The following is a 14937-nucleotide window of genomic DNA, read 5'->3' as shown; positions in this document are numbered from 1 at the left end:
CATGAACAAGAGAAGTCTGACCTCTGGAACTAAGAATACGGCAACAGTCTGCAGTGCACTCTCCCCGATACTCACCCACAGGCTCCAGAGGCTCCACAGAACCCAGAGGCTCCACTTCTGTTTCAGTGTGCTGTTGGGGGCCAACAAGACCAGAACCAGAAAAACACTGCAGAGGACTAGGAGAACCAGGATCAGGACCAATTTCAGACTGCCCAAAGGAGGCATGGACAGGGCCATCAGGATCAAGACCCGTACTAGGCTGTGGCTGCACAGAGCTAGAAGGTCTGGGACCAAGACCACAATCAGGACTGGGCCCTGCCTCCACATGGCTAGCATTTCCAATACTACGCTCTAACTCAACAGGGCTTGCAGGTCCAGGACTGGGCTCTAACTCAACAGGGCTTGCAGGTCGCGGACTAGGCTCTAACTCAACAGGGCTTGCAGGTCTAGGACTGGGCTGCAACTCAACAGGGCTTGCAGGTCGCGGACTAGGCAGCAACTCAACAGGGCTTGCAGGTCTAGGACTGGGCTCGAACTCAACAGGGCTTGCAGGTCCAGGACTGGGCTTTAACTCAACAGGGCTTGCAGGTCCAGGACTGGGCTTTAACTCAACAGGGCTTGCAGGTCGCGGACTAGGCTCTAACTCAACAGGGCTTGCAGGTCGCGGACTAGGCAGCAACTCAACAGGGCTTGCAGGTCGTGGACTAGGCTCTAACTCAACAGGGCTTGCAGGTCGCGGACTAGGCAGCAACTCAACAGGGCTTGCAGGTCGCGGACTAGGCTCTAACTCAACAGGGCTTGCAGGTCGCGGACTAGGCTCTAACTCAACAGGGCTTGCAGGTCGTGGACTAGGCTCTAACTCAACAGGGCTTGCAGGTCGCGCACTAGGCAGCAACTCAACAGGGCTTGCAGGTCGCGGACTAGGCTCTAACTCAACAGGGCTTGCAGGTCGCGGACTAGGCTCTAACTCAACAGGGCTCGCAGGTCGCGGACTAGGCTCTAACTCAACAGGGCTCGCAGGTCCAGGACTAGGCTCTAACTCAACAGGGCTCGCAGGTCCAGGACTAGGCTCTAACTCAACAGGGCTTGCAGGTCCAGGACTAGGCTCTAACTCAACAGGGCTTGCAGGTCCAGGACTAGGCTCTAACTCAACAGGGCTTGCAGGTCCAGGACAGGGTTCTGACTCAAAGGAGGTAGAAGGTCCAGAATCAAGACCATGCCCAGAACTAAGATCTGGCTGTGCAGAACCAGAAGATCCAGAACTTGCTGAACTGACAAGGCCACAAAGAGGACTGGCACCTGGACTACTCTGCACAGAGCTGTCTTGAACCTGTAGCACAGAAGTGGAGACTGTTTTAGGGGCACCCAGGGATGAAGGGGTGGAGTCTGAGAGATCGGCAAGTGCTTCACTAGCGAGGGAAGTGATAGGCATTTCAGTGTTCCCCTTAGTGGGACTGTTATGGACTTGGCTGTTGTGGTTCTGAGGAGTCTGAGCAGTAGGAGCAGGGGAACCTGGTCGTTCATGTGAGGGTCTGAGAGGCAAGTCCAGCTCGGGACCTGCAGGGCTAGAGATAGCAGCAGATGAGTCATCAGGTGTGGAGCCAACAGGTATTGGGCTCATCTGCAGATCATGTGCGGCAGGCTCAATGTCACTAGTATCCAGCTGAAGTCCACTGGGCTGAAACAGGCTTTGTTGTGGGGGGCTAGCCACCAGGCCCGTCTCTGGAGCAGAAATGGGACTTGGTTGTGCTCCAGTAAGGCCAAGACTGGTTCCAGTGTTGCAAGTGGAATGATGGGGGTTGTGTTGTATTTCAAGACTGTGAGGAGGGCTAGCACATTTGACGGGTACATAGTAGCTCTCTGCTGGGCTGGGGGATAAGGGTGTCTGGACTTGCTCTGGGCCTGAGAGCACCATCTGAACAGGACTAGCTTGACCAGCAGGACTAGACTGTAGTATGCTAAGATTTACACTTTCAGAGCAGATTCTCCCCTGGACATCATGGTCTGAGGGGTTGCTTCTCGTACTGTGGCTAACAGAGGAATCAGCTAGACCAGGATCAGTCTGAGGACAGTGTTGAGGACTGGAGGGGATTGGCAGAGGGCTTGCTTGTGAAGGACTGCAGGAACTCTGAACGTGAGTGGGACTACAAACAGAGGGAGTGGTTCTCTGTTCAGTTTCCTCAGGGATGCTGAGGACTGGGCTAACAGGGTGGCTGGAACAAGTTTCTAAATCCTGACATGAGATGGTGTGGGCGGGTGGGGCCAGCTCTGTGCCGTGTCTCTCAGATGCTGTTGTGGGGCTAAGTGGTTGTGTAGATGAATTAGCCGATGAAGGACCAGCTGATTGTATTGGGGGGTCAGTTTCACCAGGAGCAGGGCTGAAGTGGGCAGGACTGGTCTCCCTGAGGCTATCACAAGTGCTAATAGGACTGCTCGCCAGGCTCCTTTGCATTGGATTAGTTGGTGTGGGACTACCACTGGCTGCTTTAATATCCCCCAGGCAAAGTGACGGGCTGTCACCAGGACACTGGTAAACTGGAATAACAGGGGAAGGAGTTCCCTCCATGTCCTGCACACAAAGTGAGGAAGTCAGGCTACCGTGTTCCAGTGAGGTGCTGATGAGATCAAGGCTTTCTGGTGTCTGGAGGGCGGGGCTGTGTGGGGGGCAGAGGTGCTCAGAGCTACCTTCTGCAGGTGGTGCTGTAGACAGGGACAGGTTAGAGCTGGAGCTCAGAGGGGCAGGGCTCTGTTCCAGTGTTTGGCCATCAGGACTAAGACACAGTTCTGTAGTGGGGGCGGGCTGCAGAGCCACCTCAGAGGGAACCAGGCTGCCATCAAGAAGCCCGACATCCTTTGCAGACTGGGAGTGTGCTGAAGTACCCAGCTGTGATAAACTGCATGCTCTTGGTCTACCAGGAGGCGGAGATGGGCTACATGGAGCTGATCTGGACTTCTGTTCCATGTGTGGCGTTACTCTCCCAGTGTACCTGGAGTAGTCAGGGGGAATGTCATGTTTGAGTGTAGGCATGTCCTGTGAAGGGCATGATTCAGCGTTCTCCTGGTTCAGTGTGGATTCTGCTCTTTTTGTGGGACACTGGGCAGGTGATGTGCTAAGCTGTGGAGGACTATCTGGTACAGGACCAGGTTGACCTTGAGAAGGACTGTCCTCCCACTGTGAGATGTTAGTGCTTGTAGGACTATGTGATCTTTTAAGTTGATGTTTGTCATCCTGTGAAGGACTGTGTGGTGAAGGTCTGTGCTGACGGTCTGAAGGTTCTTGGCAAGTCCTAGTCAGACTGAGCCCTGTCTGGGTCTGATTCTGTGTTGGAGGGCTCTGTGGAGGTGGTGCTACATCCACCACTAAATTAACCTGTAGAGGATACTGCTGATCCGTGAAATTCAGCGTTGGGCTAGTAGGAGGACCTTCAAGAGCCTGTGTGGACGTCCAGTGAGTAGGAGTTTGGTCCAGCTCTAAAGGAAGAGGTGATTTTCTTGGACTTATCTGAAGCTGTGTGGGACCAGGATGAAACTTTGTGGGGCTATGATGGCACCTTACCGGACTGTGAGGAGATGGGCTCTGCTGGCCCTGATGCTTTGTAAAGTCAGACTGAGGTGAGGATGGACCGTCCTGCAACTCTGCGTGATCATGGCTGAGGGATGAGGAGCTTGTTCTACACTCTTTTGGTTCTGTGCGAGTGAGTGAATCATTACCCGGATATTCTGAAGGTGCAGGGTGGGTCTGGGTAGAACATTCCTCATTCCCTGCTGGTTCAGACTGAGAAAAGACGATACTTTTAGGAATCTCTTGGGGAGATAACGCAGGACTGTGATGGAACTCTTTTATAGATTTCAAAGGACCGTTTTGGATCTCTTCAGAAGCTGGTGCAGAATCTTGTTGGAGATCTGTGGGAGATGGTGCCGGACTTTGATGGACCTCCTCTGGAGATGGAGAGGGACTTTGATGGATCTTCTCTGGAGATGGGGCGGGACTTTGATGGATCTTCTCTGGAGATGGGGCGGGACTTTGATGGACCTCCTCTGGAGAGGGAGCAGGACTTTGATGGACCTCCTCTGGAAATGGTGCCGGACTTTGATGGACCTCCTCTGGAGATGGTGCCGGACTTTGATGGACCTCCTCTGGAGATGGTGCCGGACTTTGATGGACCTCTTCTGGAGATCGAGCGGGACTTTGATGGATCTTCTCTGGAGATGGTGCCGGACTTTGATGGACCTCCTCTGGAGATGATGCCGGACTTTGATGGACCTCCTCTGGAGATCGAGCAGGACTTTGATGGACCTCTTCTGGAGATCGAGCGGGACTTTGATGGATCTTCTCTGGAGAGGGAGAGGGACTTTGATGGACCTCTTCTGGAGATCGAGCAGGACTTTGATGGACCTCCTCTGGAGAGGGAGAGGGACTTTGATGGACCTCCTCTGGAGATGGAGAAGGACTTTGATGGACCTCCTCTGGAGATGGAGCGGGACTTTGATGGATCTCCTCTGGAGATGGGACAGGAATTTGATGGACCTCCTCTGGAGATGGAGAGGGACTTTGATGGACCTCCTCTGGAGATGGAGAGGGACTTTGATGGACCTCCTCTGGAGAGGGACTTTGATGGATCTTCTCTGGAGATGGGACAGGACTTTGATGGATCTTCTCTGGAGATGGGACAGGACTTTGATGGACCTCCTCTGGAGATGGAGAGGGACTTTGATGGATCTTCTCTGGAGATGGGACAGGACTTTGATGGACCTCCTCTGGAGAGGGACTTTGATGGATCTTCTCTGGAGATGGGACAGGAATTTGATGGACCTCCTCTGGAGATGGGGCGGGACTTTGATGGATCTTCTCTGGAGATGGGACAGGACTTTGATGGACCTCCTCTGGAGAGGGACTTTGATGGATCTTCTCTGAAGATGGGACAGGACTTTGATGGACCTCCTCTGGAGATGGGACAGGACTTTGATGGACCTCCTCTGGAGAGGGACTTTGATGGATCTTCTCTGGAGATGGGACAGGACTTTGATGGACCTCCTCTGGAGATGGGGCGGGACTTTGATGGATCTTCTCTGGAGATGGAGCGGGACTTTGATGGATCGGTTCAGGCATTGATGCTGCTGGACTTTTATGAATCTCCTGAAGAGATGGTTCAGGACCTTGTTGAACATTTATGCATGATGGTGCAGGACTCTGACTGACCTCAGAAGATGGTCCCGGGCTTTGATGGATCCTTTCTGCAGATGGAGCTGGACTTTGATGTATGCCCTCAGCAGACAGACACATACTTTGATGGATCGCCCCAGCAGCTACTTCTGGACTTTGATGACTGTTAGTGGATGACTGTTCATGATTTTGATGGCTCTCTTCAGGAGATGGTGCTGGGGTTCGACAGAACTCTTCAGAAGATGATTCAGGACCTTGTTGGAGATTTGTGGGAGATGGTACAGGACTTTTGTAGACCCCTTCAGCAGGTGGTGTAGGACTCTGATGGATCTCCCCAGAAATTGGTGTAAGACCTCTGAGACTTGTGGGAGATGATGGAATTTTATTGACACCTTCAGTGGATGGCATAGATCTTTGATGGTGCTCTTCATGATATGGGCTTGTTGGGACTTCTGTGGGAGACAGTGCAGGACTTTGAAGATCTGTTGGGTTTCCTTCAAGACCCCCATAAATGTGTTTGGAGGATGGAGCAGAACTTGCTTGAAAAACATTGATAGATATTAGACCTTGTTTTTGATCTAAAGATGATAGTGGAGAACCTTTTAGAAGGCTGGTAGAAGACAGTATAGATTCTTGTTGGTGTTTATTGGGAGATGGTGGAGAACCTTGTTGGTGTTCTGATGGAGATTGTGAAGGCCCTTGTTGCAAATCTGTAAGAGGTGGAGTGTGTTGGATCTCCATGGAAGCCGGTTGAGATGATCTAAGATTATACTGTGCCTGTACACAAATGGCCTTGGATGGACTCTGAGGAGCTTCTGAGCACAGGATCTGGACCGGACTGTCCCCAGTAGGACTGGTGGGTGGAGCCTCAGTGCAAAAAGGAATTTGTGGATGTGAAATGACAGTGGGCAGGGCTGGGGTATGAATTATGGGCTGGACTGCAGTGGGACTGTGTGAAATTAACTCCACCGTCTGAAGACTGCAGGTGGAGCAGATGTAACCCTCCGACCCCGCCCTGCCCTCCCCAGCCTGGCCCAAGCACTCTACGTGGACACACCTGCAACACACAAAACATATACGTGTTAAGATTTTCATTTATATGTCCTGAATTATGAATGGAAAGAAAAACGGACATATAACCAACACAGACTCTTAAGAAATTGCAGTTTGGTAATAATCTCCATCATTTGACAATCATTCTACTTTCTTAAAATCTCAAATGTTTATTATCAGGTCTGAAAACTGAAATAATTGCTAATATAGTAAATGGTTTGATTCTTTTTTTTTTTTTAGACAGGTTCTTAGTGCACCAGCATAAAACACACTTGCTCTCTACAGTGCAGAGCTTTTAATATGAATCTACTACAGGAAACACAAAACATGGTATGTTCGTGTACCTATAGCAGCAGGTACAGGTGAGATACTCCTGTGGTGTGTAGAGGTTGGGGGTGTGGTCGCAGAGAGGGCAGGGCAGGGCAGGGTCACATGACTCGCACAGAAACGGGTGATTGGCCCACTGGCCTGATGACGTTACACCGCAGCGACGACAGACTCTGCAGTTCTGAAACACAGAGGGTTGCTGAGGTCAGCACAAACACCTGTGTGTGGGCAAGTGTGTGTGTGTGTGTGTGTGTGTGTGTGTGTGTGTGTGTGTGTGTGTGTGTGTGTGTGTGTGTGTGTGTGTGTGTGTGTGTATGTGTGTTCTCACCTTGCAGGTCCAGCGAGTGCCCGGTGTGTGATCCAGAGGTGGCGTGAGGCAATGTGTGTGGTAAGTTTTATCGCAACGCTGACACACAAGCAGAACACCCTTGTCCTCTTGTGACCTGGTACACACACACACACACACACGGTAAAGAGTGAAACAGGATGATACATTCCACCCAACCACTTATCCTCCCTGCTAACCTTCACCCAGCCTTTGCATCTGCACCCAGACCTCTTCATCACATAGGATTTGTAATGGGAAATTTTGGTATAACATAGTATGCTTAAAGACTGACTAATGCACAAATCCTGTTTTCAAGTGAACATTCCTATGCTGCCGAGGTCAAGCTCCTTTGACACAGTGCCTGTGGAATTTCTCACTATCAGGTGGTGGAGCCAGGCATGGTTGTTAGGGTGACATATATTTTGTCTTTTGTTCCCAGCCTGCTGAACTATAAGATATAAGACTATATACAGGGCTCAACTGTACTGTGTTACTCCATTCATGAATGCTTTTATTAAAACTCAAGAAAGACAGCTGACTAGTCAAGACATTCTTTTTTGAACACTTTATTGAACGAACAACAATTTTTGCCACCAAGAGTTTGGGCTCTCAGGAAAACCTCGTACTCCCCCATCAAGGAAGGTCGAGAAGAGGACTGAGAATCCCCTCACTGGTTGGGGTCTGGCGAACTTGGTGGCTACAGAAAACACCTCGCTGTTCTTTCGGGTGAGTTTTGAGGAAAGGAACGGCCAAAAAAAAATTGCGCGGAAGTCTCCTCACTACCTACTGAATTGACAGTAGAGTCGGCAGACGTGCTGGACAACTCGGCTTCCCTACGGGCGGAGGTCGAGGGTGTCAGGGAGTGGTAGACTTTCCCTAATTTTGGAACTTGGGGGCTTTGGGTTCCGGGAACCTAAAGTAAACCAGACCGGGTCTGGGGGCACTTAGGGCCAATGAAATCTCATATTTGAGCCGGTTACAAATTAAAATTGTAAAGTGTGTGTGTTACCTGCAGCTGCGACACACTCGACACTGAGGACATTGCCATCCGGCCCGACACAGAGGGGAGGGCGTCAGAGAGGGGTCCAGGCAGCTGCCGTGGTAACAGTTACCGCAGCAGCAGCACATCAGCAGGCCGCCGGGCTCGGCGCTGCCAGAGCATGACACGCACTGCAAGGATCCTGCAGGGACAGGGAACCCAACCACTCCAATCAACACACACCACCCATCACTGCTCCTAGTAGCACATACCTGCATGTGTGCATTTGTGTGTGCTACCTGTGTGTGTGTGTCTTGTGCACAGTGTGTGTCTCTGGTTCCAGTCCTGGTGAGCTCCAGCAGCAGCTGCACATGGAAAGTGGTAGCTCCGCCCACAGCCCATCTCCTGGCAACGCAGCGATGCACCGAGTTGCCGGCAGAATGCGCACACCTGGAAGGGTGGGAGAGAGGGTGGGGCTTAGAGGAAAGTACTTGGGGATGCTGTGACTCGTGACTGACAGGTCAGCTGATCAGATTTGATCCCAAGATGAAGACTGTTATGCATCTTCTCACTGCTCCAAAAAACACAAGACTGCATCTGCATCACTTTAGCAATCAGCTCATCTTTGCCCAGAAACACTCCACATCAAGGTCTTCAAAGTGAGATTTCAGTCCAGCCCCCACCTCTCAGCACGCCCTCCTTGCTTTTAGCTTAGCGTCCCACAGGGAACCAAGTTTTTACACTAAAGGACAAGAGTTCAAGGCAGCAGTCCCGGTTGCCACAGCTAGGAATGATGGAGCGGGGCCTCATGTACCCAGATGTGCACAGTTGTAATACCAAAAGATGAAGATACCAAAACTGGAAAAGTGCATACGCAAGGAAATGTTCTGACCTATGAATCCATGCTTGTTCCTGACACATTTTCTTGATTCGTCTCAACCAACATGGAACTGAGCACAGCTGCACGTACCACTCAGACCTCCCTGTCTCCTTCAAATAAAAACTGTGTAAATAAGTAAGTGGGAGTGTGACCAAGACTGTAAACCAGCAGGATCAGAACATCACACCACAGCTGGAATAAAGAAAAAAAAAATACTTCAAGATGAAAGTTAACACTAACAATCCAGGACTGAAGGGCTTTAGACGTTGCCCTGCTGGATCCGTCTTCGAGAGACGGCCCACCTCGTCTTAGTCCAGGCCGAGATACTAACTGTGACCACCCTTCCCCGACAAGTCTACGTCCAAATCTGTCAGGTGCACCCTCCTCTTTTATGAGGGCTCAATAGACGTAACAACAGGGAGGATGCATGGGTGGGGGGTGGATCCAGTTGGGGCAGTGGGCAGTAACACCGTCTGAGCAGCGCACCTGACACCTCAAGCTGGCAACGGTGAAGAGCATAATCTTCCTCAGAATTAAAGTGAGCGCGCCGTACAAACCCACCTGAGTGCTTCCTGAGTCGATGGCTTTGTCCACGAAGAGCAATGACTGGCCCTCGCCGCGACGCACACCCTCTGACCAGGTGGCACACTGCAGGTGAGCGCAGCACTGACCTACACACACACACACACACACATACAGTCGGGATAAGGTGCTCAAGATCAACAGAAGGTGAGGAGGAGAGGGAGGCGTTACCTGTGGGGTCAAACAGTGATTGGACGCTGATGTCATGTGGGAGGCCGATAAGTCCGAGCTGCTTCATGAACTCTGAGGAAGACTCGTCCTCTGAAACAGTGGCATACACGCATAGGTCAACACTCCAGGTCATCCAGGTATTGTATATCTGCAGAGTGAAGAGTACTCACCACATTGATCTGGACTGCTGCACCTACACACAGACACACACACACACACACAGATCATCTGAGTAATCCATCACAATGATGAAAGTGTGTGACCACATTTTGCTTCTTCTTCTGAGATCCTGTATACAACTGTGAACAGAAAACACTCACGTAGATGGGGCCTGGTTGCCACGGTAACAGTGGTCATGGCAGTCGTTGTCCCGGTCGGAAGAGGCGCGGCGGTTGAGGATGTGGAGCGGTATGTAGCCCGGCGTCGGGCCGAACACCAGCAGGCGGCCCTGGCCCAGAGGAGGCTCATCACCGCGGTAACAGAAGGCACACTGTTTGAGCCTGCAGGGCAACAGACCACATCTGTTTGTTTGTGTGTGAGCTCAGCAGCTGCAGACCCACCTGTCCAGGTAAAACGCACCGCCTGCTCTTATTCACACAGTAACTATGGTAGCAGATAAGTCACTGGTACTTCCACTCACACGGAGGGAATACTCCATCTGTTTAGTTTCAGCTTGAACCTGGTTCTTGTCCAGCCAGTACCTTGCAAGAACTGTTTTCCAGTCCAGAACCACATTCATGTTGAGGATCAGTGTTGGGCCCAGTCCCAATACACCCAGTACCCCTACTTTTCAGCACTACCCCTAAATTTTGCGCGTTCCCGTGAGGGTAGTGGTGTACCAATTCCTCTTTTCACCTAGTGGTAGTGGCTTAAACGAGGGCTAAGGGGCATCAATCTAGCCCTACAGAGCGAGGGTTTTCAGATGCTCAGTAGCTGACCGAGGGCTAGAGAAATTTCCCAGAATGCTTTTCGTCGTCATTTGCGGACTGAATCAAAAACATGGCGGACGTTTCTTATTTTTTAGTGAATAAAATCAATATTTTGAGTTAGTTTCTGCATAAAAATGCGTTTTGATTACATTTCTAGCGAGAAATATATATTTTACTTTCATAATATTCACTCAGTGAATGTACATAATCACTAGTAGTATCACAGTAGACTGTTGCGAAGTCTTTTTCAAACCTCGCCAGAATAAAGGCTGATTTATAGTTCCGCGTTACACCAACGCAGAGCCTACGGCGTAGGTTACGCAGCGACGCGCGCCATACCCTACGCCCTAGGCTCTGCGTCGATTTAACGCAGAACCATAAATCAGCTCCCGAGTTCTCATCCCAAAATTTTCTGAGCAAATTTCTTAACAGGCGTAGCTACAACTGTTAGATTTCATCTATTAAACCAACATTTATCTTCCTAAATGATTAATTTCAGCCAGCGGTAATTCTCCACAGAGCTGCAGGTTTCTCCCCGGGACGACGGCGCAGGTCGACCCGGCGATCACGTCTGTACGTGAGCTGCTGATGCTGCCCCCGGGCCAGGGAAAACATCAGATCAAATTTCTTAACAGGCGTTATTTGGATAAACTGAGCCCAGGTTGGGGATCTTAACGGTTACTTTTACGCCTGAAAAAATATTAAAACTTAATAAAGTGGCATATTAACAGCGCTACAGCTGAAATTAAAACAGCTTTTAGCTCTGGGCTTCCTGATATGGTGTGACGTATGTGCAAACGTAACTACGCAGTCGCTTAGTACCCGAACGTAAACCACGCAGTGACGTAGCAAGCAAAATTTAGGGGTGGTGCTGAAAAGTAGGGGTAGTGGGAGTATTGGGACTGGGCTTAGGGAAGATTACAAGGGCCCTAAAATTTGTGGTTTAATTTTTAGGGGTAGTGGTAGTGAGGGAGGGCTAGTGGTAGAAAGTAGGGGGTGTATTGGGATTGGCCCTTGAACTGCTCCGTCTGGGATTAGACGGGTCAGATGATATCCTGGCTCTACCTTTGGAACATGACACCCATAACTTCCAACCCAGCATCTGATGTCACCATAACTCCTCGGCCGGCCTCCGCTCTCTGACATAACCTCTGGTGTCACCACAACCCTGCCCCCAGCATCCAGTTTAAACAGCTGCTGCATCCAACCTGATGACCACGTTCCCCCCACACACTCTGACACCACCATCACATCATCACACACTTTGACACCACCATCACATCATCACACACTCTGACACCACCATCACATCATCCCACACTCTGACACCACCATCACATCATCACACACTCTGACACCACCATCACATCATCCCACACTCTGACACCACCATCACATCATCACAGACTCTGACACCACCATCACATCATCACAGACTCTGACACCACCATCACATCATCACAGACTCTGACACCACCATCACATCATCACAGACTCTGACACCACCATCACATCATCACACACTCTGACACCACCATCACATCATCACACACTTTGACACCACCATCACATCATCACAGACTCTGACACCACCATCACATCATCCCACACTCTGACACCACCATCACATCATCACACACTCTGACACCACCATCACATCATCCCACACTCTGACACCACCATCACATCATCCCACACTCTGACACCACCATCACATCATCCCAGACTCTGACACCACCATCACATCATCCCAGACTCTGACACCACCATCACATCATCCCAGACTCCAGTGTCACCAGAAGCTGCTTCCTGTCGTTGTGTGGGGAGGAAACAACTCCCTCTGATGCTAGATTGAAGGACGTCCAACAGACCCTCGTCTACGTCCAACAGACCCTCGTCTACGTCTAAGAGGTCCTCGTCTACGTCTAAGAGGTCTTCGTCTACGTCCAACAGACCCTCGTCTACGTCCAAGAGGTCCTCGTCTACGTCCAAGAGGTCCTCGTCTAGGTCTAAGAGGTCCTCGTCTACGTCCAACTGACCCTCGTCTACGTCCAACAGACCCTCGTCTACGTCCAACAGACCCTCGTCTACGTCCAACAGACCCTCGTCTACGTCCAACAGACCCTCGTCTACGTCCAACAGACCCTCGTCTACGTCCAAGAGGTCCTCGTCTACGTCCAAGAGGTCCTCGTCTACGTCCAACTGACCCTCGTCTACGTCCAAGAGGTCTTCGTCTACGTCCAACAGACCCTCATCTACGTCCAACAGACCCTCGTCTACGTCCAACAGACCCTCGTCTACGTCTAAGAGGTCCTCGTCTACGTCTAAGAGGTCTTCGTCTACGTCCAACAGTCCCTCGTCTACGTCCAACAGACCCTCGTCTACGTCCAACAGACCCTCGTCTACGTCCAACAGACCCTCGTCTACGTCTAAGAGGTCCTCGTCTACGTCCAAGAGGTCCTCGTCTACGTCCAACTGACCCTCGTCTACGTCCAACAGACCCTCGTCTACGTCTAAGAGGTCCTCGTCTACGTCCAAGAGGTCCTCGTCTACGTCCAACTGACCCTCGTCTACGTCCAAGAGGTCTTCGTCTACGTCCAACAGACCCTCATCTACGTCCAACAGACCCTCGTCTACGTCCAACAGACCCTCGTCTACGTCCAACAGACCCTCGTCTACGTCTAAGAGGTCCTCGTCTACGTCTAAGAGGTCTTCGTCTACGTCTAACAGTCCCTCGTCTACGTCCAAGAGGTCCTCGTCTACGTCCAAGAGGTCCTCGTCTACGTCCAAGAGGTCCTCGTCTACGTCCAAGAGGTCCTCGTCTACGTCCAACAGACCCTCGTCTACGTCCAACAGGCCCTCGTCTACGTCCAACAGGCCCTCGTCTACGTCCAACAGGCCCTCGTCTACGTCCAACAGGCCCTCGTCTACGTCCAACAGGCCCTCGTCTACGTCCAACAGACCCTCGTCTACGTCCAACAGTCCCTCGTCTACGTCCAACAGTCCCTCGTCTACGTCCAACAGTCCCTCGTCTACGTCCAACAGTCCCTCGTCTACGTCCAACAGACCCTCGTCTACGTCTAAGAGGTCCTCGTCTACGTCTAAGAGGTCTTCGTCTACGTCCAACAGACCCTCGTCTACGTCTAAGAGGTCCTCGTCTACGTCTAAGAGGTCTTTGTCTACGTCCAACAGACCCTCGTCTACATCCAACAGTCCCTCGTCTACGTCCAACAGACCCTCGTCTACATCCAACAGTCCCTCGTCTACGTCCAACAGTCCCTCGTCTACGTCCAACAGTCCCTCGTCTACGTCCAACAGTCCCTCGTCTACGTCTAAGAGGTCCTCGTCTACGTCTAAGAGGTCTTCGTCTACGTCTAACAGTCCCTCGTCTACGTCCAAGAGGTCCTCGTCTACGTCCAAGAGGTCCTCGTCTACGTCCAAGAGGTCCTCGTCTACGTCCAAGAGGTCCTCGTCTACGTCCAACAGACCCTCGTCTACGTCCAACAGACCCTCGTCTACGTCCAACAGACCCTTGTCTACGTCCAACAGACCCTCGTCTACGTCCAACAGACCCTCGTCTACGTCCAACAGTCCCTCGTCTACGTCCAACAGTCCCTCGTCTACGTCCAACAGTCCCTCGTCTACGTCCAACAGACCCTCGTCTACGTCCAACAGTCCCTCGTCTACGTCCAACAGACCCTCGTCTACGTCTAAGAGGTCCTCATCTAAGTCTAAGAGGTCTTCGTCTACGTCCAACAGACCCTCGTCTACGTCCAACAGACCCTCGTCTACGTCCAACAGACCCTCGTCTACGTCCAACAGTCCCTCGTCTACGTCCAACAGTCCCTCGTCTACGTCCAACAGTCCCTCGTCTACGTCCAACAGACCCTCGTCTACGTCTAAGAGGTCCTCGTCTACGTCTAAGAGGTCTTTGTCTACGTCCAACAGACCCTCGTCTACGTCCAACAGACCCTCGTCTACGTCCAACAGTCCCTCGTCTACGTCCAACAGTCCCTCGTCTACGTCTAAGAGGTCCTCGTCTACGTCTAAGAGGTCTTCGTCTACGTCCAACAGACCCTCGTCTACGTCCAACAGACCCTCGTCTACGTCCAACAGACCCTCGTCTACGTCCAACAGACCCTCGTCTACGTCCAACAGTCCCTCGTCTACGTCTAAGAGGTCCTCGTCTAACCCACCCACACACACATACGCACTCACCCGCCCACATACAAACATGCATACACCCAGGGCCGCCGCAAGGGGCTCGCGCAATGGGAAGTTTTTTTTGTTTTTTGTTTTTTTTATTCATGTAAGATTATTTGTGTGTGAACATTGTTGTAATAAACAGGCATTACTATAAAAAATATCTTGACTTGTCATGTCTTGTCAATGCAATGCTTCATAATGAAACGTGTGTATGCGTTTGTATCCAGTATTTTGCTAATTGGAGAATTAAAATTGCGCATATGGACACCTGATCCGACCCGAAAAACCCCAAAATTTTGTCCCCCCCGGCCATTTTGC

General features: G+C 51.2%; 1 protein-coding gene across 6 annotated transcripts in view; it reads right to left on the bottom strand.

Annotated features, from left to right (window-relative positions):
• Positions 1-14937, bottom strand: part of LOC133423495 (histone-lysine N-methyltransferase 2C-like) — a 128253-nt gene that overhangs the window by 90261 nt on the left and 23055 nt on the right. For all 6 annotated transcript variants that reach the window (XM_061713682.1, XM_061713683.1, XM_061713686.1 and 3 more), the window contains exons 5-13: positions 9805-9984; positions 9655-9677; positions 9485-9574; positions 9293-9402; positions 8151-8301; positions 7882-8053; positions 6873-6987; positions 6562-6725; positions 76-6221 (exon numbers count right to left, since the gene is read on the bottom strand). In XM_061713682.1, the coding sequence (XP_061569666.1) occupies positions 76-6221; positions 6562-6725; positions 6873-6987; positions 7882-8053; positions 8151-8301; positions 9293-9402; positions 9485-9574; positions 9655-9677; positions 9805-9984 (7151 nt within the window). The remainder of the gene's footprint in view (positions 1-75; positions 6222-6561; positions 6726-6872; positions 6988-7881; positions 8054-8150; positions 8302-9292; positions 9403-9484; positions 9575-9654; positions 9678-9804; positions 9985-14937) is intronic.

The sequence above is a fragment of the Cololabis saira genome, chromosome 22, assembly GCF_033807715.1.
Source record: "Cololabis saira isolate AMF1-May2022 chromosome 22, fColSai1.1, whole genome shotgun sequence".
Lineage (NCBI taxonomy): Eukaryota > Metazoa > Chordata > Actinopteri > Beloniformes > Belonidae > Cololabis > Cololabis saira.
Note: the sequence above shows the minus strand (reverse complement) of the source record. Positions and strands in the feature narration are given on the sequence as shown.